Here is a 25931-nt window from a genome sequence, read left to right as displayed (position 1 = left end):
GGGGATTCAGGGCAAGAAGCCACATAAACAAACCTTGATAATTTACTATCTCAAGCCTATACTGTAGCCGCCCCTGACACAGGAGGGGTTAATAATCACTGGAAAAGGCCTGCCAACAAACTGAGACCCAGAGGTGAGAAGGCCAGTTAGCCAACGACGGGTAAGACCTCCAGGGTGGGGCAACCTAAGCCAGGCACGGTCACCTGGGGGCACAGATGGAGACCCGATATCGGGAGCAGGAGGGGCAGCAGCCTAGGAGGTCTTGCATGCTCCGAGATAAAATATACGAGTACAGCAATAACATGATAATATCAAAACAGAGGCCGAGGGAGGGCTCCTTGAGAAATCACTGAGAATTCTTGGCATTCGCTAATTACCTTGTCCAGAACACCTGAGTATGTTTAACAGATGTAAGCTATGTATAGATTGAAACGTTGGTTATAATAAACTCAGAGTGGCCATCAGCCCTCTCCGCATCTATCCTGATGTATACATTGGATTGCAACACCAACACATACTCTGCAGAAATTCCTCACTAATTACGTACCTCACATCTAGGTTTCTTTGCCCTGTCATCCCCCACAAATTTATGGTTTCTTTGTGTAAAAGATAGATATACTGCCTGCTGTGTTCACTCTTCAAGCATCATTTCTCTATGATCTCCAATCTGTACGTATTAAACTGGATTATTCTCCTGTTAATCTGGTCTTGTGTCAATTTTGTTAGTAGTCCAACCATAAGAAGACAAGAAGGGAAAAAAGGGGATTTTCCCTGTCCTGACAGGGACATTATCTGTAATACCTGAGAACCTGGAAATTCAGGAGGTCCCAGATAAAGAAGCCCTCTGGGCAAGACGTGGAAGCTATGGAAACTGCTATTTTGTTAGTATTACACATTTCTAGTGGCCATAACATGACTAAGGCACAACAACTATGCACTGGCAATAGGTCTAAATCTATAAACTGTAACTATTTCAGATAATGATTTGACTTCTGTAATTTTGAAGTTTCGCTCATCATTAATCTTGCTGGTCCCCATTCTATGTTAGTTATCAAAACAATTCTATTTTTTTTTCCCCTTTACTTCCTGTATTGCTACAAAAAGACTCTTAAGGTTGGACTTATTTGAAATGGGAGAATGCATGAGAGAAGCACAGGCACCTGCAGACAATGCCCCTGGGCAGGGCTTGAATGATCAACGTGGCTCCCCAAACAGGAAGATCATCCGGCATCTATGCAGAAACCTATTCTTTAAATATTTGCTCAACATTGTGCTCAGAGGTGAAGCCAAGTGTTCTATGAGAGAAGGGTGGAGAAAGAACCCGGGCGGGGCCCAGTCTCCCCTAGCTACTGCTCTAGGGTCCAGAAATTCAGCTCTGGTTCTAACTTACTACGCTGAGCAAAACAAAAGTGCTGCGGAGTTATTCAGACTCACCCTCACGAAATGGCAGTTAGTCATCAAGTATTATTACTCTGACGTGCCATCCCTGGGCGACGGGGGATGTCTCTCACCCTCCACCCCAAATACGAATGTGTCCCTTCTCACTACATACAGCACCCTCCTCGGGAGGCACTCTGTTAACGACTGCCGTCTCCGTCCCGTTCCGGCTTCAGTGCCGTTCCAGTGCCCGGTGACGCTCTCCGCGGCTGTCCCTCGGCCCGGCCGCCGCCCAGCCTCTGACACCGAGCATGCCCCCAAGCCCCCGGGCATCCGCAGGGCAGGCGCGCGGGAGAGATGCGGTCCTCCCGCGGGGCGATGCGGTCCAGCCCGCTCCGGGGACGCCGCGGCCCGGACCTGTCGGGGTTCGGTTCCCACCCACCGCCAGCTCCCGGAGGCCGGCGGCCTCGGGCCGACGTCCTGCCCTGCGCGGAGCCGGCCCCGGGGCAGCAGCCGCAGCGGGAGCCCACTGCCCCGCGCTCCCTGACCGGCGAGGGCTCCACACCAACGCCCGAAGCCCGCCGCCTCAGCCCGGCCCCGGGGCCCCGCGGGCGCGCAGGGGTCTCGGCCGCCGGCAGGCGCGAACACGCGCTGACGCTAGCCGGCCCCCGCCCCCCGCGGGCTCCCCTGCCCGGCAGCCACGGCCTCACCTCTTGGGGCGGCCATCGTCCCCCGACAGCCCCGCGCGGAACTGACGCGCGCCCCCTCCGCGCGCCCTGCGCCGGACACCGGGGACCGCCTCCCGCGGTCATAGAGACGACACTCCTCGGCCTAGAGCGCCTCGCCGGCCGGCCAGCCCTCCACCTCCCGCCCAGCCAAGCTCGAAAATTAGGCTCTGGAATCCGAGCTACTCCCGAAAATGGGAAGACCAGATAGAAGAGAGGTTTTTACGACTGAGTCCTTGCTGACAAGTGCGTAAAACTCGGTTGGAAGGCGTTGTTCTGTAAACTACAACTCCCGACCGGCTGAGGAAGCCGAGTCAAGGGAGGGAGCGCTGCCTTCTGGGAATTGTAGTCCTCACTGAGGTGATTGGGCAGCAAATAAGGATTTGAGGTTAGACCGTGATTCATAACTGTCAAAGCTGTTGTAGAAGCTCCCAGAACTCATAAAGTAACAGGAACTACGTTCAGCAACTTTTATAACTTCTGCCTCGCTCATTACCTTCCATTACCTTACCTCTTATTTAAACTTAATATAATTTATATTACATATTGTTCAGAAGTCTTGTGCCTGTGTCCTTAATCGTCAGCACTGCCATTGATTATATTTACCCAGCCAGACACTGTAACTATGTGATCTTCACACATTGAAAAATCTTCAAAAGTATTAGACGTGTCAACAGGCATTTACTTCAACGGCTATAATCTCCTCTTTCACTAGAGGATATTAGCAAAAACGATGTTAGAAATAATTCATTGGCAAAATAAAAGGCTTTCAAGATATGTGGATTGGTTAAAAATACAATAAAGGTACCTCAGCCCTTACAAGAACAGGGGTACAAGATTGTGAGATGTTCAGCAGCCTACACGTTCTATAGCATGATCTTTCCACAAAATGACTTTAGAGTTTTGAGTGGTTAGTTATATGCCATTGTCTTATCGTTAATATACATTTAGATATATCTATTCTATTAACACTATTGGAAAATTTTGCGTGCTTTATTAGCATCACAGCTAACTTTGTAGAGTTAGACATTTGATTAATCTCATTTTGAAATATGTTGGACCCTCCATCTACCTAGTTGTATGTGTGGTTGCTGGTGCTAACCAGCTCTTCTTGTAATTGGTACATTCCCACTTGTGGAATTAATTCTTCAGTCCCAGTGTATGTTCTTATACATACACTTAAACAGAAAACTCATATGTGTCCTTGAAATTAATTTTAAAAATTGAAAATATTCTCTCACACCTTCCTTTTGTTTTACAGCTAGTGCTTTGTACAGTTTGTTTATTTCCTCCCATTTTGGGGCATCGTTATAGTCTTAACTTCCTTCAGTTAACTATAATTACCCTCTTTTTGATGCTCAGGTTGTCCAGCACGGCCCTTGTAAGCCCACTCCTTTCTTTAAGTCTGCACAAGATTTTTTATTTCTGGCAACAACAAGAGGTTCCAGGCCAATCTTGATTCTTCCGTCCTAGGTTGAGGAATCAACTATCATTCAAGGAACTTTGGTTCCTTCTGGTGGAGGATAGCATTACACACACACACACACACACACACACACACACACACACACATGAACTAATCACAATTATGGTGGTGGGTGAAATTCTGTTGGGCCATTTTTGTGGCATTTCTGGTTCACATAACATATCATGCTGATGAACTCTACTTTTCTTATAAATTTTCGTTGTCCACAAAGACTTTCTACTCTCTTGGCATGAAGCTTAACTAGATTTTGATGCCTCTTGTCCTAACTTGATCAGCCCAACTTGATTGCCAGGGACAAACCTATAGTCAGAGTCAGGATTATTGACCCATTTCAGTGAGGGAAAATACACACCAGAGGAACAGGGATATCTTAGGATACAAAGGAAAATAGAGTTATAGAATTGGGGGAAGGACAGACTCAGGTGAAATTTAAAGGAAGCAGTGTTTTGAGAGACTCAAAGCAGGGCTGTGAGTAAAGAAGTCGCCATCAGATCTGGACTGCACAATAGTCTCAGGATCCTGTTTCTTGGAAACTATAAAGTTATTATAGATGTGGACTGTTGTATTCAGGAGCCCCTTAAATGAAGATTGCACGTAGGTTGGAAATTGGGGCTGCTTCTTTGTGTCAAAGTGACTTAAATCCTCCCAGTAAGAGTGGGGTGTTTCACTCTTACTGATAGAATTTCAACAGCAAGTTTCCTAAATAGTGTATGACTTAGAGAACAAAATTTTTCAGTGAGTTATAAATTAGACACTCAAAAGAGGGGTGGTTGTTATACTTTACAGCTGCAGCATATCCTTGGCAGAAATATTTCCTGTTAACTTTGCAGCTGGCAATTCTGCTTGTTATCCCAGCTGAATGAATGGCCAAGCAGATATTTAGATTCTTAGTTCGAGCTAATTTTTACTTTCTCATTCTGAATCATCCTAAATCTTGGAGGAAAAACTCTTGGCTTGATGTGTTTCTTTTATTTATGCCTAACTTTCTGTACAACCCTGGTTAGTGCAAGCAGCAGCAATCTTCAACATGTGGACCACAAGGTCATTTGCCTGATAATGAGCTAACCTTACAGTGCCTCAGGCAGCTATTGCTGTTGCCATTTGAGACCCTACTGATATTCCTGATTGTCACTATCAAGCTGCAGTATTTGCCCTGCTCCTTTCTATCTCTTCTCAAGCATCAGAGCTATCCTAGTCTCAGTGAATTGTATAAAAGGAAGCCCAGTACTTTATCCAATGGTAATAAAGTAAAAGTGTGAATTTAATCAAACAAAAAGCCTGTGCAATAAGCAAATACTAAAAGGCTTAACGAGGTTATAGTTAAAATCAAATATGGTAGCTATAGAACAGATTATTAGAAGTGCTAAAGTTTAAAGTATAGTCAACCATTAACCATGAGAACACGGAGATAAATGCAGATACCTAAACACAATTGTTTCCCTGACAGTTTAAGCATTTTACTCTCATTCTGCTATTAAATATCCAAAACCAATTTGCTAGGTTATTGTTATTTTAAAAGAACTGTTTCCTATGGTGTAATATTACTAAAGACAAGCCAGAAGAATTGTTGCATTTTATAACCGAGAAGATAAAAAAACACAAGGAGATGATGTAAAATTGAATATCTTCACTAGGAGAGGTAAATATGAGTAATAATCATCAATATCTAAACATTTCTTATTTGGGCTTAACTCTCCCTTGCCTCTGTTTCCTTTTTTAGTTACCATAATCTCATTTTCCTTTTCCTGCCAAACAGTCCCTGAAATGTAGTCTGTACTTATTTCTACGATTTTCTGCTTAATTTGCTGCAATCTTATTTCTACTCAAGCCAACTCTGTTGAAACAGAGCTCAGCAGTTGCCTACTCCATTGACCTTTTCTCCTTCCTCATCCTCGTTTGTTCATTCATCAGACATTTATTAAGAGCCATAATGTGCTAAGCATTATTCTAGGCACTTACTGAGAGCTAGAAAATAGAAAGTGGGGAAAATGAGGATGGGAGTGCAGTAGAATGAGACATCGGAGACTCTCTCCTCCCTTGGCTGACATTGACAAAGCTCTTCCATATAAATGCTTTATGTGTGGTAACCCATTTAATCCTCTTGACAACCCAATGAGTTGGGAACTATTATCATCCCAACTTTTATGATGAAGAGACTGCAGCAGAGAGATATTAAGTAACGGCTAGTAAGTAGCAGCCCTAGACTTTACTTCCATGACAACAGAGATTCCTTTATGTCTTTTTCTACTCTTCTGACTGCTCCTCCATCTTATTTCGTCTCTTCCTCCTCATTTCATCCCCATTCCCTTGGAGCTGAACTCCCAAATTATCTCTATCCAGCTCAAATTCCGGCTCTGCCTTACTATTTTTGTCATCCCTTAAACTCAAATTTTCTAGTACCGAACACGTTATCTTTTTTGACCAAACAGTTCCTCTTCCCAATTATCCTTGGTCTCCTAGGGTAGAAACCCTAAGGTCATACTTTCCCTTCCTGAGATGTGAGATCCCCTTCATTAAATCTCACCTTTGCCTTATCATGTCATCCATTACCACATGCCCTAGTTCTTGCAACAGCTTCCTAGCCACCTTCCCCACTCCAGAATCCCTCGCCCACAATTCATCTTCTTTCAAGAATCTGCAGTGGTTTCCTAATGTCCTACTATGGAAAGCAACATAGTCCTCTGCCTGGCTTTCAAAGTCCTACAAAAGCTACACAAACCCTGCTTATCCAGTTTTATTTACCACCACTTCCCCCAAAATAATCTCCATTTCCCTCTCTGTTTTTCTCTCTCTTCTTTTCCAATAGGTATTTTGATGTTCAACTCTTTTCAACTCCCCCCTTAACTGGTAAAATAATCACTTGACCAACGCCTTGCTTCCAGTTTGTCCTTTCATTCATTCCTGTTTTTTTTTTTTCATTCATTCATACAACAAGAAACTATCCAAATGTCAGGGATATAAAAATGACTAACACACAGCTCAAATCTCAAGAAATTCACAATCTAACAGGAAGAATATAGACAAACACATACACATCTATTTACTTTAAGTGCTATAATACGAGTATAAATGGAATCCAGTCAAAATCCAAAGGAAGAAGAAATTAATTCTCTCAGAAGTGACAGGGAAAATTTTCCCTGAAAAGGTAAAACCTGATCAGCCTGTTTGAAGACAAACAGAATTTCATGGGAGTGTCTGTGAAGTACATTCCAGGTGACAGAGTGAAAAGCAAGAGCAGAAAGTGGTGGTATTAAAGACCAGGACATATTTGAAGAGTTCTGGTTCAATTTGCCTAATATGTACAGTGTGTATAGAGAGCATGAGAGGGGCAGAAAATGAAACTGGAAGATAAAAATAGATATATTTTGAAAAGTCTTACATAATATGTGGAGGTTTTACTTGATCCCCTGGGTAACAGGAAAGAGTTGTTGGTTTTTAAGCAAAGGGAAGTGAAGGTTTGGGGGAGGGGGCAGATGACGTGGTCAGATTTACTTGTTAGAAAAATCATGCTGATAAGTCAGGTAATAGGACTAAGTCCTAAACTCCAGCAGTGGCGGTGAGAGTAGGAAGACAGGATCCCAAAGATGAGTCAAGCCAGATCAACAGGGCTTAATGACTCGTTAAATGTAAGGGCCGTGAGACAAAAACAATCAAGAAGTTTTTAATTTATGCTACTGGGTAGGTGTTGATGCCTCTGACCACAGAAGAATATTCAGAAGGAGAAACAAGTTTGGCAAAGAAAATGAGTTCAGCCTGTGACCTGCTGAAATGGGGGTGACCTCCGACACTGGGTTCAGCATGTGCTTGGAAATCTTTAGAGAGCATGGGGCTTGGGTAGAGGGTGGAGGTCCTGGGAGAGGATGAGTTTACCATTTGATCCAGGTCCCTTCACTCTGATTCTCTTGTACTTACCAGGTGACTTTCTGATATTAAGTTTAGCTTCTCAAGTTGGATTTGGTATTTCATTCACTTGGCAATTTTACTTTCAGCCTTAACTTGATAACCCCAAATTGTGGCTTATGAGTCACTCTTCTCTGTGTTTAGGAATCTTGCAGAATCAAATGAGGGTTGATAGAACAGATAAAATCAAATTCGTGAATCTTGCAAACTTTAGTATTAGCTCTAACCATCGCGTCTCCTTCAGGTACAGCTCCCTGCCCTGCCTCAACAGCCAGCCAGCCTATCTTTAACATCCTTTTAAACTACAGGTGTGAAAATCATGAAAACTTAGAAGTAGGTGTGTTTGATGTTTACCTTTATAAAATCTGTGGAAAGTGGGTTTTGAAACATATTCATATTATAAATAACATTTAACCTACATAGAAGACAAATTATACAAACACCTTAGTAAAAGTCACCTAGGCAGAAAAAATGTGCTAAATATAAATGACCCCCAGCTATTAAAGCAGGTTTAACAGTCTCTCCATCTTGGAGCCTTTATTATCTATGAGTTGGTATTAGAAGTATGTAAGCTCTAAAATTTAGCTATCAGGCATTCACAAGGGCCCTAAACACAACTGCCTACGAGGTCAGGTAAATAAGGCGAAGAAGCGGAGGGGGAGGCCTGTAAGGCAGCAGGACTTGGAACTGGGAGTGCCTGTCTATTAAAGGGCACAGCTACTACTGGCCAAGTGTTGCCAGGTATTCTGATTTTTTCAAGGGGCAAAAATCCATATTTTATGTAAAATTTCCAGATAGCATCATAATTTCAGTCTTGATGCTGTCAATTTTTTCTAACAAATAAAAGATGAATGGACAGAGTTTTATTTTTCAATTTTAATAGAATGGAAAATGTGTTACAGAAAACAATTTTTAGTTTTTTGTAGCAGTTTGACAGTGAATATCAGTGAGAATCCAAGAAACACACAACCAATGAATGTGCCAGCACCACAAAGTTAACATTTTCTTGGATGCAAAGATACTTTTAACTATTTGCCATTGTTCATAATGTGGTGGTGTCTACTTTAAAAAATATTAGGTTAAAAAATATTAGCCTCAAATTAGGTTTCATCAATAGCTCTAGTTAAGTTCACCTTGACTCCACAGGTGGTTTTAGCCCGGCCCCCTCTGAGACCAGCTATATAAACCTGGGGCCTGGGCACCCTGGTGCTGCCCTCCTTCATGGACTGCGTGCTGGCATCCTTCGATGAGTACACCTGCGAACCATTTTCTCTTCTCATGTGACTAAGGTCAGTTTGTACTGAGTGAGTAACTTTCTGACGCAAATTGGCCTAAGTAGAAAGAGAATACACAGGAATTATTTTTCAAAAGAACAAATCATATCTGCTTAACCTTTTTCTCAATCCACAAATAAATTAGACCTACAGCATAGCATAAACCATTAGAATGTTAGAAAATCTAGAACATAATAGAAAATAAGTATCCTTTGCCAAGGAGGAAAATATATAAAATTTTGAAAATGGACCCAAAGAAAGAACATATAGATTCAGATTTACAGTGAGCTCAATTATTTGTTAATCTAATCTGCTAATTCCTTCATTGTTATACTTTGAGATTCATACAACTTGGATTTTTCAACCATATTTGGTTTGTTTTTTAAAAAAGAAAAAAATTTAAGATTTCCATTGTCTTTTTCAAATGAGCTTCACCCAAAACTTTTAAAATAAAAAGTTCTTATGTTTTCAGATTATATTTTACATTATTCTACATTTTGTTGACTCCTTTTATGGATTACTTGTAAACATGAAGTTAAACAGATTACTCAGGCTGGGAAGCAAGGAGGAGCTCATAAAAAGAGAGGAGGAGTTACTGAAGTTATGGTGAAGTCCAAGAAAAAAACTCAGAAGGCATTAGAGCATGTGAGTGAAGAGGAAGAGACCTGAAATTCGAGGACACATTTCAGATTTTGAGATACTGCAGGTGATTGAGAACCAACACTGCTTCCCCTACACGCAGCTTACTGTCTACATTGACAGGACTTTACTACTCCGTTGTCCTCATAGCATAATTTTACCCTTCCAAGAGACTCTTGCCGAAGCAAATAACTTAAGCATTCATTACAGAACATCCTAAAAGATGCATCACCTCTTCAGTAGTAGGCATCAACACAAAGTTTAGGCCCTAACATTCTTTGCATCCCTAGCCTCCTAAATCTTCACTTGTTATCCCTATCAATGCTGGACTGCTTTTTCATGATTTTTTCCCAACCCACTTCAAGCCCCCTTCCCACCCTCCTACCTACCCCTGGCACTGAAAGACCTGCCTTCAACGAAACTTCAAATTCTCCATAAATTCTGACTTGCTGTTCCTCCTCTGAGACACGTTCAAATCTCTGCTGAGGTGGTGGTTCCCCCTACGACTGTAAGCAATATACTCAGCTTGTCTCATCAGCACGTTATGTTGGTAATATATGGGGAGTTGGCTTTCAACATGATGCAGTTATAGGGGATCATCAAGTCTCAGGTGGGAATCAGAATGAAGTGAAGGTTGAGGAAGAAGAAAAGACAATTCGGTCGGTGTGAAGTGCAGCCCCACTGAATATCCCACTCTCCTAATATTTCCAGTCCAGACGGATGCCGTCGCCTTCCCCTCTCCTATCCTGTCCGTCCATCTCTCCCTCTTCTCCTCTGCCTATTTGTATCTCAAGAGCAACTTAAAATATCACCTAAGTCAATTGAGTAGAATTTTTATTTTGCTTCTGCTATGTACCACTTACCAAGAGGTACTGAAATATTTTTAGTATATCGATGTCACTTGCTAGACTCTTAATTCCTGAAGAACAAAGTACCAGTCATGTGTTGCTTAATGACAGGGGTACATTCTAAGAAATGCGTCTTTAGGCAATTTCGTCATTGTGCGACCATCACAGACTGTACTTACACAAACCTAGATGGTATAGCCTACACACTTAGGCTATATGGCTATTGCTCCTAGGCTACAAACCTGTACAGCATGTTACTGTACTAAGTACTGTAGGCAACTTTAACACAGTGGTAGGTATTTGTGTATCTTAACATAGAAAAGATACAGTAAAAATATAGTATAAAAGATTGAAAAAACAGTACACCTGTATAGGGCACTTACCATGAATGGAGCTTGCAGGACTGGCAGTTGCTCTGGGTGAGTCAGTGAGTGAGTGGTGAGTGAATGTGAAGGCCTCGGACATCACTGTGCACTACCGAAGACTCGAGAAACACTGCACACTTAGGCTACACTAAATTTATAAACATATTTCTCTTTCTTCAACAATAAATTAACCTTAGCTTACTGTAATTTTTTACTTTATAAACGTTTAGATTTTTTTTAACTTTTGACTCTTTTGTAATAATACTTAGCTTAAAACACATTGTACAGTGTACCAAAATATTTTCTTTCTTTATATCCTTATTCTGTGAGCTTTTTCTATTTTTAAAATCTTTCTTTTTTACTTTTAAACTTTTAAAAAAATTTTTTGGTAAAAATTAAGACACAAACACACACATTAGCCTAGGCCTGCACAGGGTCAGGATCATCAATATCACTGTCTTCCTCCTCTATATCTTGTCCCACAAGAAGGTCTTCAGGGGCAATACCACCCATGGAGCTGTGATCTCCTTTGATAACAATGCCTTCTTCTGGAATACCTCCTGAAGAACTCAAAGGCTTATTTACACCAGCATCACCATAAACACACGAGTAACGTGTTGCATCATGATATTACAAATGGCTATGACATCACTAGGCAATAGGAATTTTTTGTTTCCATTATAATCTCGTAGGACCACTGTTGTATATGTGGTCCATCATTGACCAAAACATCATTATGCAGCACATGACTGTGGTGCGATATGTATGTTATCTGATGAGCTCAAGTGAGTTTAGTAGATAATAGAAAAGAATATGGGGAGGGAGCTCCATGAACTACAGAAGAGTAACTGATTGGAATGCTAATGGACCAATGATCTGGAACATATACCAGGAAGCTGAACCTTCCTCATCTCAGGAAATCAGAGAACTAAAAAGCTGCCACCAGGGAGGATCACAAGGGAAATGATGTGGCTAGTGAGAGCCTGTGAGAGACTGAATATACAAATGGACAAAGGCCAGACCTTATATGACTACAGAATTCTGATCCACAACCTCTGTAGCTGTAGCAATCAGCCCAGAACAGTCAGGAATGGGCCAGCTTCCCTATTTTTCTGCTGCCCCCACCTTGCAACTGAGCACCAACCAGAGAAAGTCAACTGTGTTCACCAAATCAATCACATAAGATGCCCCATTTCAAGTCAGCCCACCTCCCGTCTTCCCTCGTCAACAGCCTCCCATCAGAGAACACCTGAAGCCTTCCCCTTTTCACTATAAAGCTTTCTCACTCCCCCGCCTGCCTTTGAGTCTCCGCCAAACCCAAGTGACGGTGGCTGACCCTTGCTATAGCAAGCTTTGAATAAATAGCCTCTGTTCTCATTTGGGTAGCCTTTGTTTATTTTCACACCTGATCTCAGTTAAAGAGACGGATAAAACATACCAAGAACAGGCTACAGATATAAAAAGAGTTTGTTTCCTTCATACTATAAATGTTTGTTGTTTAAAATGACAAGATACCATAAAAAGGGTAAGTGGGGGGAATTTCACTGAGTCGACAGGGATCACAGTTTCAAAGATAGGCTCTAAGGGTAGGCACCTATTATGATTAAGGTGACTGAGAATCAGAAGGCCAAGAGATCCCAGTGTCTGGAGAGAACATGTTGACAATAAGAGGGGACAATATCTGTGATACAACAAAGACAACATTCTGTTCCTCAAAAGAAGTCCAAAAAACCAAAGGTATACTGTAAATGATTAGAAATAGTTAGGAGTGCTTTAAATACTAGCACCTCTTAGATTAGCACAGTAGATTAAAACTATTATATAGATCAATATACTATTATATATATAGATATATAGATAGATTATATAGATGATAAACTATTATATAGATCAATAGTGTGCAACTATCATTGTTCTAGTTACTGGCTGGTGTAATTTGAGAACAGTTTCATGCTTCTGTATTTCTACATACGCTTAAAATTAGAAGATCTTACAATGTAAAGCTGGTAAATTATAAATTATGCTAATTATTTTTATATTAGCAAAGAACTCTGAACAACCATTATTTTATATAAATAACTTACCAACTCTATGAGTAACAACACATTAAAATTTCCCATCCTATAAATAATTTTAGGAAATATTGTTACAAACCAATTTTATAGCTTTTCTTCTTAATTCCCATTCATTCCACTCATATGATCTCACAATTGTTGGTGGCAATATGTGTGTATCCGTCTGTGTGCCACTTTCACACTTTGTAATTGGTTTTATATGTTTGTCAACATCTTTCACCTAAACAAATGGAGTTTTGCAATTAATATTTGTAAAAAATAAAAATTAAACTAAAATATTTAGCTAAACTGTCAAAAGATTAAAAAAACAAGAACTTCTGAACATGGAATACACCTATAAATAGTAGCAGAGAAAATAAGCTCATACTTGGTGAGCTAAATGTCATTATTTTCCTGGGCATTATGGGTTAGTCCCTGACTTTGTGAAGTTAGTGCAGGAGGCATATTTTGGAAAGGGAAAAGCTAACATCAGTCATTCCCAGGTCGAATGCCCCTCTCCAATTTTCACAATTGGTAGCGTAAGTGAATATTTTGTTGGAAACAGATAGAAGTTTAAAGTAGCTATTAAATATTAGGTATAAATCACATTTGTTTAAAGTATTAGAACATCTTTAGGATACGTCTTAAACCCAAACTATGCATACATAGCAGATTATCATCCAAGGTGGTTTTGTTTTAGTTGAATATGTTGATTTTCTGCCACAGCACCCAGAAGCCCACTATTCAAATATTAAGTATTCAGTAATTCCAGACAAAACAAGATATGATTATGCTGAATATGAAGTTGCTGGTGGGGGTTGTAGAGGTTTAAGGAACTTGGGTCATAGTAAAGAAGAAGGAGAAGAAATTAACTTCTTTCCCCAAATCAAGCAACAGATCATCAGTGAGTGCCTACCATTTAACATAATATATACTTGTTGCTTTCAGAATGATCTTATGATATAGTTGGGTAGATAAAAACATGGGGAAAGGATAATTAACAATATTATACACGTAAATAGCAAGTAAATAATTATAAGGACTGTAGCACTGAAATATGGAGGAACAAAACTCACCTTCATAGGTATTGAAGGTCACTGAAGAAGAGTTGAAGATTACACAGAAAGAAAGGGAAAAAGAAGACCAGATATATAGGGGGAAATTGTTCTTTAATGGAAAACTATGCATTGTCTACATACGGCACACCTTTCTGGTTATCTGATTCTATCCTTTCATTGTCTTTGAACTCTCTTACAACTCTGTAAATTACATGTAAGTGATAGCAAGGCCAAATAATTCTTGTCTGTAGACACGAAAAGTCATAATTCCTTCAAGGTTTTTTATGGTACGTGACAACATAATTCTCAAATTTATATGGAAAGTCAAGAGTCAAGTACAGCCAAAATTCTTTAGAGAAGAAAGGGTGGGAGAACTTACTCTACTGGATATAAAGACTTATTATAAAGCCATAGCAAGATCTAGGATTATACTATAATACTATCCTATATAGTAAGATATATAGAATTTTTTAAAAATTGAATAATTGAACAGAATCGAGAGCCTGAAAAATAAGCCCGTGCATATAAGACACTAGCTCAGTGGGGAAAGGAGAGATTATTGAGCAGATGATCTGGGACAATTACTGCTCACATGGGAAAAAGTGACAACTGGATCTTCACTCCCACCAGACACAGAAATCAAATCCAAGCGGACTAAAAACTAGTTTGAAAGGTAAATCCATATTTTTTTTAAAAAAACAATGTAGGAGAATATTTTTATGATCAAGGGTTCATGAGAATTTCTTAAAGAAGACATAAAAGTTCAAGACATGAAGAAAAAGAATGATAAATTACACATTACAATGAAAAATTTTCATTTGTAAGACAGCACAAAAAGAATGAAAAGATAAGCCACAAACTGGGGGAACGTGTATACAAAACATATATCTGACAAAGAATTAGTATCAAAAATGTGCTTTTGAAAAAACACCTCCTACAAATCAATAAGAAAAAGACATATAATCCAGTAGAAAATTGGGCAAAAGACATAGTCATTTCACAGTAACACATTGTTCAGGAATACATACATGAATGGCAAAACTAAAATGGCAAGGGATGAATAACACCGAATTCATAAAGTAGTTACTGCAGCGGGGAAGAGAAAAGAATGAGATTGGAAAAGGGTCCAGGGGGAGCACTGAGAGAGAATTTTCTTGTTATAAGAGATAAACACACAGGTATTTGTTTTTGTTATTTTTATGCAGTGATGCATCCTCTATACCCTTTGGCTGTATTATAATGAAAAGTTCCAGTTATTTATTTAAAATGAGTGGGACATATTTTCCCATGTAGTTTTTTCTTTTTAGCCTTTAGTTTTGTTTTATCAGAATTGATGTATAAGTGCTTTTTAAAAAAGTTATCTCACATACTGTTTTAGAAGTAGGCAGAATATAAAATATAACTAAAACCATTATGTTTTATTAAGGCATAATTAATGAAACTACTCATGGCAAAAATAAAGTAAGCAAATGGTACTTTTTATGGATGGGACAATCTAATGTAATAAACACATAAATTCCCCCCAGAAACTATTTTATTATTTTAATGCAATCCAATTAAAATCTCAGGAAGATCTTCGGGTAACTTGGCAAATTCATTAAGAAATTTGCATGGACATACAAAAATTCAAGCATGAATACCTAAGACAACTTTGAAAAAGGAAAAAGCAAAGGGAAGGGCTTGCTCTATCAGATAATAGAATGTATTACAAAGCAATAGTAATTTGAACAATATGGTGTCAGTATAGAGATAGACAAATACGTCAGTAGAACAGAATTGAGAGCCTAGAAACAAACACATTTCATATGAGAATTGTTAACACAACGGGGGTGGCATCATATTTAGTAGGAAAATCATATATTAGTAAACAGTGTTGGGAAAACTGGCTCACTACATAAGAAATAAAATTAAAACTCCTTATTATCTCCAATGCACTGAAGACTTAAATGTGAATAATAAATTAAAACAAAAGAAAATGTAAATGAATAACCTTAAGACAGTGAAGGATTTCTAAAACAAGACTTTCTAATGCACAATCTTTAAAGGGAAAAATTAATAGATTTGACTACATTAAAATGAAAGACGTATCTTCAATGAAGGACTCAACTGCCAAAGCTGACCGAGAGGTGACAGACTGGGAAAAGACATTTGCAAATTTTATAACTGATAAAGGATTAACACTTACAATAGACAAGACAAGAAACACCTGCCAATCAACAGTTAAAGACAGAAAGAGCAGTACGCGAAAAAGTACTGGCAAAAGTTATGAGTAGCCACTGTATACAAAGCGAAACCGGAATGAGTAACAGATGTAAGAAGAGATGGTGAACTTCACTATCAGAAAAATGCACACTAAAACAATAATGAGATACCATTTTAAATTCATCACATTGGCAAAAATTATAAACACAGGTAAGAGCAAGTGCTAGCAGGATTATGAGTAAGTGACAGGTCTCAAGGACTGGAGTTAAACTGGTCCAATCATTTTGACAGTAACCTTTCAGTTGAGCCAAAAATTCTAGGCCTACCATTGGCCCACATACAGAAGGATACCAAACAGACTACTCTCTCTTTACAACAGGGGGAAACTCTGGAGAACTGTCTCATCCAAAAGGACAGCTGGAGTGTCACATCAGCAAACTGGTAGCACCATGTGAGAACAAGCGCGCCACCTGAGCTGTCCAGGGTACTGACCACCACAGCTGACCCCTCCAACCACTCTGTCCTGAGCTTGATCCCAGTCTTCTTGCCCAAGCATTCAGACTACCATCTATGCCTCACTGTCACCAGCCAGACCGTCCTCTTACCAGTCACTGCTTGGATCCCTGTCAACCTGGTCAGTCATACTCAAACCCACCTGCTTCATGGTCAAAATGTTGGTAAAAGTAACAAACACAAAACATTTAAACTATGTATTTTAGGTTTCTATTTTCGTGAGTTTGAAAGACAGGAACTGAACCAGAGAGAGAAGAGACAGAAAGAGCAATTAAAAGGTGAACAATAAAAATGAGAGACAAAGAGAGGGAAAACGAAAAGAATATACAGCAGTAGAACGTGAGCCCCATGCAAGCAGGGATTTTTATCTATTTTGTTCACTGCTAATCTCGTGTGCCAAGAATGGTGCCTGGCACACAGGAAGTGGCTCAGTAAATATTTGCTGAATGAATTAAAGAACAGGCACTGACATAAAAAGAAACACACCTTCAGATCTTTTCTGAGGCCTTTCAGACCACTGCAATTTAAACCTGTTAAATTATTTAACAACTCCTAGTATAAGAAAGTTATCACCTATGTTGTCTGTGCTGCACTCCCTCAATCTTAGATAAGGAAATACTGTAGTTTCAATGATTTATCTAAATGTAGTCTTTCTCATTCAGGTTTTTCCAGCCTAATTTGTCAATTTGACTCCTTATGTTGTTTTCGTTATTCTTTGTGGATTTCATTAGTTTCCATCTTCAGATGTGAATCCCCTTCAGATAACCTGTAAAGGCCTCAGCTGACCCTGTCTTTGCCTGGACTTGGGAACCATTCAACAACAAAACACAACTTTAGTTAATTATCCTTTTAAATGTCATATATTCTTAAAATACTGACCCTGCTTACCTGAGAATATGGAATGAGGGTTTCAAACTGTTGATGAAGTTCCAGTAGCTGAATTAATTCTGCATTTTTTTTGGCTTTTTCTGTAATCAAATTAATGTAATTTTCAGGATTTTCTGCAAAGGAATATGCAGCATCTCTGGAATTGAAAGTGTAATACTTGTCTTTATATTTCAAAATTCCAATTGCTGAATTTCCTAAAAATTAAGAAAAGGAATTGAATTAGATACGAAATATTAAGCGAGTCTATGTTCGTAACACACCCATAGAACCAGTCCCTATATACTCCATTTTTAACATATCACTTTTTTAATTTGGCTAAAATATTACAATTAGCAATTTTAAATTATATATTTTGTTAAATTATATTTTATGTTAAATTCATAAATTAACTAATTTTACACATTTTTAAATTTTAAAGTAGGATTTTGTATAAAAATATTTCACTATCCAGATATAAGATGTTTACAAGTCTTTCATGAGAAGCCACTTAGTCATCTGGCTGGTTTTTCAAATCCTCTTAAATGCTACTATAAGCATTGTTTTAAAAATAATTCTGGGGGCTGGCCTAGTGGCACAGCAGTTAAGTGTACATGTTCCGCTTGGGCAGCCCAGGGTTCACCAGTTCAGATCCCGGGTGTGGACATGGCAGCACTTGGCAAGCGCTGTGGTAGGCATCCCACATATAAAGTAGAGGAAGAGGGGCACGGATATTAGCTCAGGGCCAGTCTTCCTCAGCAAAAAGAGGAGGACTGGTGGCAGATGTTAGCTCAGGGCTAATCTTCCTCAAAAAAAAAAAAAAAATCTGTAGGAACTACAAAAATAGGACATCTTTTCCAAAATGCAAATTTGCATGTTAGAAAGCATTTCTCACTGTCAAAACATACTACATAAAATATGGATTATTAAATATATACACAGTTTGTGGTAATTATATAGGAGACAGCAATACTGTCTTATTTATTTATTCTTTCAATTATTCAACAAATATTTACTGACTCTGTTCTTGGCACTGAGAATATAGAAGAAAACAAAGTTCCTGCTCACAACAAATCAACAAATATACCATAGGCCAGGAAGTGATCAGTGCTTCAGAAAAAATACTAAAAATAAAGGAGGTTAAACACATAGTAAAAGGTAGAAGGGTGAGGTTGACATTTAAATTGGGTGACCAGGAAAGGCTGAATAACAAGAGGGAGCAGGGTATGTAGCTACCTAGGGGACAGAGCTTCCAAGTAGGCACAATAGCAAGTGCAAAGGCTCTGAGGTGCAGAGGCTCCTGAGGTGAAAATGGGCTTGGAACGTTCAAGAACAGCAACAAGGCCAGTGACGCTGGAGTAGTGAGAAAGGAAAGAGTGGTAGGCAATAGTCAGGGATGACATCTGAAGAGGACCCTGACTGGTAAGCCACAGCATCACCTTGGGATTTAAGCCATGTGGTCTGCATCCCCCACGGAAAGAGGGAAGTCCTACAGAATTCCTCTGAGGTAGCGCAGGTTGCTCCTGCCCAGAAAATACTGTAGTAAGTAGAAATAATGTAGTAAACAGAAATAAAGTAGTCACGACTAGCTTATTCGGAGAAGATTCTGAAACCCTCAGCCCTACAAGCCCTTCTACTTTTCTATTTCTCTCTTTCTTAGAATCATAGTGGAAGCTGGAAGGGACCAAACAGACCTCCCAGTTGTTCCCTCTCCTTTTCCTGACACGGAAACTGAGGTCCACAGCAGGCATGAGATTTGCTGAAGCTTCTTAAGTTCACTCAGTTCCCAGGTATAACTGGGACTGGAAAGCAGGCTTTCCTGAATCTTAGCCCAAAGCTTTTTCAACCACATCCTGCTACCTCTGTCATCACCCCACGTCCCTGTTTGTGTCTCTCATGACTCCCTTCCTTTCTTCGTTGTGAAAGAAGGAAGAAAGGAAGGGAGGGAGGGAGGAAAGATGGAAGGAAAAAGGAAAGGAAAAGAAGAAAAGAGAAGAAAAGAAAGAAACCATCTACATTCCATCACTTTTTACTTCACGGCTCTTAACTTTTCTCCTCAGTACAGTTACCCTCCCAGGGCCTTAGAATAATGCCATTCTCTCAGGGCCCCACGGTAAACCATCTGTTACTCCCATTATGAAAAAATCTAATACCATAAAAAATGAGTCAATTTGTATATTCTCTAGCCTGTATATACACACAATCTCAATCATTCTTTGGAATAAAAAAGTACCACCCAACTGTGAAACACAACAAAAGAAATAACAAAGAGGGAAGAAAAGGAAGGAGGTGAAGGGTGTAAGGCAAACAAAAAAACAATGTCATCAAACTGTTTTCATTCTAGCTCTAACTGACTTCTTGTTATTCCCAATTCACAAGGCACTTTTTGGATAATAATTTATTTCATCAGAATTTCTGATTCACTCTTTGTTTTGGAGATGCTCTAGTAATAAATACATCATAAAAAATTGTACTTGATAAAATACTGGCCATATCTTTCGAGGCATCTGACTTACACAGAAATCCTGATCTATGTTAATAGAATATAACCATAAAGTGACAAAGAATTTTTTTTAATAAACATCTCAGTCAAATTAGTGTTGCTCTTTCAAGTAATTACTTTGAAGATGATATATTTTAGTAATGCCATCTAACATTTCTGGAATCCTTCACTGGGCATATGAGTCGGCCCTCTTTTACGACATTGTAGCATCCATGTTTCATTATATACGCATTCCATCACTTATCATCTGTACTATAATTTCTTGTTTATTTCAGTCTACCAGATTATACTGTGAGCACCTCAAAGATGAAGACTTTGTCTGAATCATCTTTGTAGCTCCTTTCATTGCTCACCATCAGATCCCATGAAGTTTTAAAAAATGAATAAATGACAATGACAGCACTTCATTTAAAGAAAAAATGGGGAAGTGGGAGTAATATTATTTCCAATCCTATACCTGGAAGGAGAAGACCATCTGTTGTAGCAAATGTGTAAGCACAAAATCCCCGATACTGAAGTAACAATTTATCAAAATTTGCTGTTGTTTCTGGGAAAAGCCATTCCAGTTTTCTGAAATCCTCTGCATTTACTCTATCTTCTAAAACGAAAAGGAAAATAAGAAAAACTTATTCAATGAGAAGAGTAAACAACGGAAGGAAATAAGCGGAAGAGAGCGGCTGCTATGTGACTAAACTAGAGACAGATCAACTTCATTCAAGATGGCGCAGCTCTTTCTACTAGCTGGCAAAAGACTCTGAATACGGTGCTTATATACTGACACTACTGCTTCTGAGACAGTTGAGAATGTTCTGAGCAGAAAGAGTCAGGAAATATCTCTTAGTAACCTAATTTTGATAGCAAGATGTACAATCTTTGTTCTTTACACTTTCAAAAAGTTCTTCCAAGTGTTGGTTGATCTACTTACATTTGATAGTCAAACTGACTAAATTTTTTTACACAAATAAAAACGTGTATTTATAAAACATTGATCCCCAAGATTCGTAGCTTTTGCAGTCCTACCTACACTTCTCTGCCTGGCTCTACATACAAACAGCAGATACACAGCGACGTTGTGGCTACAACCAGAAGTAAATGCATAATTTGGAGAAAATAAACCTTCCTTCGTTTTTCCTGATAAGCCTGAAAGCCCCAAACAGTGATGAGACGTGGCAAGTGTAAATTAAATTCTTTCAAAAGAACATTAGGTCTCACAAGTCACTGGTGCAGTCACTTGATAAATAGTGTTCTGGTGAATAAAAAGTTTTGATATATGGTGGGAAATGACACGTCTAAACCAGGTGCAAGTAAACTGTTTTGCCCATACGGTTGAGCTACTATCTACTTAGACATGCTGTTTTAATGAAAAGAAAAATGAATAGGAAAAACTTTAACTGGAAGGATACTTTTGAGTCTCTTTGATTTGGTTTCCAGATTTTATGTATTTTACTAGTTTAAGAATGGAAATTACCACTACATTTTTATTTTTCACTTTTACAAAAACCAAATTTGAAAAGGAAATTTAGAGAGTAAATTATCTAATTTCTGGAAAAACTTTCTTTTTAGGCAACAACTCAAGTCCCAGACTCTACTTTGGCATTTCTCATGAATTTTAAGTTGTCTTTAACTAAGATAGAAGGGACCAAAAACGTTAAAAGAAGGTTATCGATAAAGACAGCCTTCCTATAAGAATACCCTCTTAAAGGGCCTAAAAATTGATTTATTTATAAATTTCAACCTGAATATGAGGTAGATACATGGCAAATATTTCAAAGAAAAGGAGCTTTATTTGAAATAACTATAGTAAGGATTAGTATCCTTTTCTACTAAAAATCAATAATAAAATCGGTAAGACTACAACACAAACACAAAACCACAGACAACCATTGTTGGCCAAAATACTAACAATAACATTAGAAATGGTTATTGCTGGATAGTAAAATATTCAGGTTACATATTTTCAGTTTTCCACATTTTCTATAATGACCATTAGTACTTTTGTAATCAAAAAAGATACTATTTTATCAGAAAGATATAACATGAAAAGGTTAAAACGAAAGAGTGACTTTATTCCAAAGGGAATTTTAAAAGGAAGAGGAAATAATGGATGATTCCTATTACCCATCTGTTCTCTCATTCTACACACATCAGTTTTCACAGTCACTCCATCAAGAAGACCTCGCAGTACTTTCTCAGGAAAAAGTAGTTCATGAGCACCCAGAAATGCCTCCAGGTGACTAGTTAAATTACTGAGGACACTAATCAAAACTGTTTCATCCTGAAAGCTGGTCCACAGATTGGAAAGTGCAATGAAGATGGGCTGCAGAAGAGAAAACAATGTGCAAAACATTAACTGTTTACTAAAACTATAGATCATTGTACTCTCAAAAATAAATACAACTTTTCATTTATACAGAAATTAATTCTTCCTTAAGACAAGTGAAAGTCTCACGAAGTTAGATAATAGAATCTAGAGAGAAATTGAACTCCAAAATTATGAGAAAATAAACTTGCATTTTATTTCAAAGCATTTTATTTTGGGATGATTGTCATAAAATGAATTTACTCAAAAAAGCCACACACACTTGATCAGCTAAGAAAGATTCATGGACGCTTCACCTCAAAAGATCAAGGAGAAGGGGCTGGCCCTGTGGCCGAGTGGTTAAGTTCGCGCACTCCGCTGCGGGCGGCCCAGTGTTTCGTTGGTTCGAATCCTGGGCGCGGACATGGCACTGCTCATCAGACCATGCTGAGGCAGCGTCCCACATGCCACAACTAGAAGGACCCACAACAAAGAATATACAACTATGTACCGGGGGGCTTTGGGGAGAAAAAGGAAAAAATAAAATCTTTAAAAAAAAAAGATCAAGGAGAAAATATCCTCTTTTTCCAAAAAAGCTAAATATGACTTATTATAACTAGATTTGTCTTCCTTAATCTTGACTCAAAAATCTGGAAAGTGTAGAGACGCTAATTGGGGCATGCCTCGTGAGCTGCAGGTGAAAGATCTTTGGTCAGTGAGATAAATGTTTTTTATTCATATAAAAGTTCACAAACTTACAAAACAAACAAAAAAATTAATCAGGCCCTACTTATAAATTAGCTTTTTGTTTCTTGGTTTTTAAAATGAAGTATTGAGAATGATTACAGAAAATTATGAGAGCCACAAAATGCTCTATAAAATACTGCACGTGCATCTTATACCTCTTTGGGGCTACCAGATTTGCCCATAAAGTGGTACAGATAATCAGAAAGTCAGTGTAAGTATAGGCCTGGTAAACAAAGTGATTATTATCTATCTTTGCAGAAAGGTTACAAGTTATAGCACCTCTTTGCTGGAGGTAATTTCTAACTAGCTACTGTGAACACATTTTCAACACTGCACTATGGATTACTTTTTTTCTTTTACTTTTTTTTTTTTTTTTTTTTTGGTGAGGAAGATGGGCCCTAAGCTAACATAATATCTATTGCCAATCTCCCTCTTTTTGCTTGAGAAAGATGGTCCCTGAGCTAACATCTGTGCCAATCTTCCTTTACTTTGTATATGGGACACTGCCACAGCGTGGCTTGATGAGTGGTGTGTAGGTCTGTGCCCAGGATCTGAACTTGCGAACCCCAGGCTGCCAAGCAGCACATGCAAACTTAACCACTGTGCCACTGGGCCAGTCCCCCATGGATTATTTTTGTTGCCATAGGCAACACTTCAGTAACAATCACCCCATGGATTATTTTTGTTGCCATAAGCAACAAAGTAACAATCACCTACCAAAGGAATCCTCTCATTCAACTTATACTATTACTATAAAATAACCATAAAAAACAGGATCAATTTGTATAAAATTAATATAGTTTTAGTACTTAATAGTTAATAATTATAATTACTTCCAATTCAATTTTATAGAACTCAAAAGTACATTTGCCCTTAAACAAGGTCGAAGTTAATGACAAATACTTACAAAGACTTGTGATGTCGGGACAGCTGTCTTTGATTTTACAATCATTTTTAATTGTTCCAGCTGGGCTCCTAACTTCTTTATCATCATTTCCACTTCTTGAGCACAAGTAATTATATCTGACTGTGAAGACAATATAATTTGCATTAATATTTTTATAATTTCACTACAAAAACCTTCTGTGTTTTAAACCCCACCTGCCCCCTACATCTCTTGAAGGTAAGCTCAGTGAGGGCAGAGAGTGTGTCCTGCATGGCACCCCGAGACCAAGAACAGCACTGACACATGGAGGGTGTTCCAGAAGTATCTGTTGGACGGATGAACCTTTTGAAACACAATGGCTATAATTTTTGTCAAATGTATAAAAGTATTCTTTGATATCCAGCATAATTGCATTCCCGAGAGGTGAATCCTATGACACAACTTTGTATAGCTGTTATTTTCCCATTCCTCATGATACAATTAATGAAGTGTTCCTCTGAAAACTATTTTGATGCCAAGATTTTTAAAAATTACATTCAAAAATGAAGAAAATCTGGGGGCCAGCCCTGAGGCGTATGGTTAAGTTTTATGTGCTCTGCTTCGGCAGCCCAGGTTCATAGGTTCAGATCCTGGATTCAGACCCACCCCACTCATCGCCATGCTGTGGTGGCGACCCACATACAAAATAGAGGAAGACTGGCATAGATGTTAGCTCAGGGGCAATCTTCCTCAGTCATAAAAAAGAGGGAGATTGGCAACAAATGTTAACTCAGGGCAAATGTTTCTAAGTGAAAAAAAATGAAGAAAATCTTAGAAACTAAGGATTGAAAAAACACAGCATATTTCTGATACAACAATAGTAATCCGAAAATAAAGTGCTAAATGCTGAATCTGAAATAATCACTAGCATTTATTCATACTATGTGCTAAGCACCATATGAAACACAAGCACAAAAAGCATTAACTACAAATAAGAAAACCAAGCTACAGAAGGTAAGTAAATTGCCCAAGGATATACAGCTAAGAAGGGGCAGAATCATGGTTCTACCCAGACCAACTGAGGACAGAGCGCAGCTCTTACCCAGTACGTGCACTGCCTAAGATGTGACCAGAAATGACAATGGTCTGGGTTTATCAGTACAGTGTAAAACTGTGATATCTATTTGAAGAGAAAAAAAGTGCATTCGAGTTCTCAGTATCTGTAGCCTAATTATATGCTTTACTAGACTATTTTTAAATGACGAAAATAATTACTTCATAAGAAACAGCAAATATTACTACTGTATTTCAACTAATAAAACTTTTTATTCAATGTGCATCCTGTTTTGATCATATCCATTCTACTCTTTCAGCATCTCCCCTCCTCTTGCTTTACTTTTCCATATAATACTATCTATCCTACCTAGTAGGTCGCTTGTCTACTCCACAGACTATTTTTCCCCCTTGTTAGTTTTCCTTTAGGAATCAAATATGAAAATGCAGTCCTTAAAGTCTTTTTTGATTTGTGCAACAGCAACAAGAAACAGAAATAAATCTGCATATGTTCTCCAAAGTAAAAGTTACATTCAAGACAGAACACTTCTTAAAACCTAGAACTGAAGATACTCTAGACTTCCTCCCCCAAGCTTGTTTGCAGGATCCATTCACAGAGTAGGCATGCAGAACTTCTTGATTTTTTTCTGATAATGTCCTAAAGTAATCATTCTGTTTAATTTTACCAAAAAGAACTTGTTCACAACTATGTAGAATTCTAGCTGTGAAGTTAGACCTCACAAATAAATGGCAAGATATTCCCCGTTCACGGATTGGAAGAACGAATACTGTTAAAAAGTCCATACTACCCAAAGCAGTCTAGATTCAATGCAATCTCTATCAAAATCCCAGTGGCATTTTTCAAGGAAAGAGAACAAACAATCCTAAAATTTGTATGGAACCACAAAAGACTCCAAAAAGCCAAAGCAATCTTGAGAAAGAAGAACAAAGATGAAGACTTCGCACTTCCTGATTTCAAACCATATTTTAAAGCTATAGTAATCAATACAGCACTGTACTGGCATCAAAAGAGACACATCGATCAACGAAACAGAATACAGAGCCCCGAAATAAACCCACACCTGTAAGGTCAATAATTATGACAAAGGAGTAAAATAAAGAATATACAGTGGGGAAGGTCAGTCTCTCCAATAAACGA

At 38.5% G+C, this 25931-nt stretch overlaps 2 protein-coding genes across 12 annotated transcripts in view; both read right to left on the bottom strand.

Moving 5' to 3' along the window:
* Nucleotides 1–2244, bottom strand: part of SLC35A1 (solute carrier family 35 member A1) — a 28393-nt gene extending 26149 nt beyond the window's left edge. Inside the window, exon 1 of the mRNA XM_014848439.3 lies at nt 2088–2244. Coding sequence (XP_014703925.2) covers nt 2088–2103 — 16 coding nt within the window. The 5' untranslated portion in view covers nt 2104–2244. The remainder of the gene's footprint in view (nt 1–2087) is intronic.
* Nucleotides 2245–8359: 6115 nt separating this feature from the next.
* Nucleotides 8360–25931, bottom strand: part of CFAP206 (cilia and flagella associated protein 206) — a 31907-nt gene continuing 14335 nt past the window's right edge. For 5 of the 11 annotated variants that reach the window (XM_070496444.1, XM_070496451.1, XM_070496448.1 and 2 more), the window contains exons 8-13: nt 23762–23881; nt 21927–22125; nt 20266–20406; nt 17321–17523; nt 12769–12909; nt 8360–8819 (exon numbers count right to left, since the gene is read on the bottom strand). In XM_070496444.1, the coding sequence (XP_070352545.1) occupies nt 8589–8819; nt 12769–12909; nt 17321–17523; nt 20266–20406; nt 21927–22125; nt 23762–23881 (1035 nt within the window). In that variant the 3' untranslated portion in view covers nt 8360–8588. The remainder of the gene's footprint in view (nt 8820–12768; nt 12910–17320; nt 17524–20265; nt 20407–21926; nt 22126–23761; nt 23882–25931) is intronic. The other 6 variants (XM_014848441.3, XM_014848440.3, XM_044757462.2 and 3 more) reach the window with 3 other exon arrangements.

The sequence above is a fragment of the Equus asinus genome, chromosome 24, assembly GCF_041296235.1.
Source record: "Equus asinus isolate D_3611 breed Donkey chromosome 24, EquAss-T2T_v2, whole genome shotgun sequence".
NCBI classification, from domain to species: Eukaryota; Metazoa; Chordata; class Mammalia; order Perissodactyla; family Equidae; genus Equus; species Equus asinus.
The sequence above is the reverse complement of the archived record's forward strand: the minus strand, read 5'-3'. Positions and strand labels throughout refer to the sequence as shown.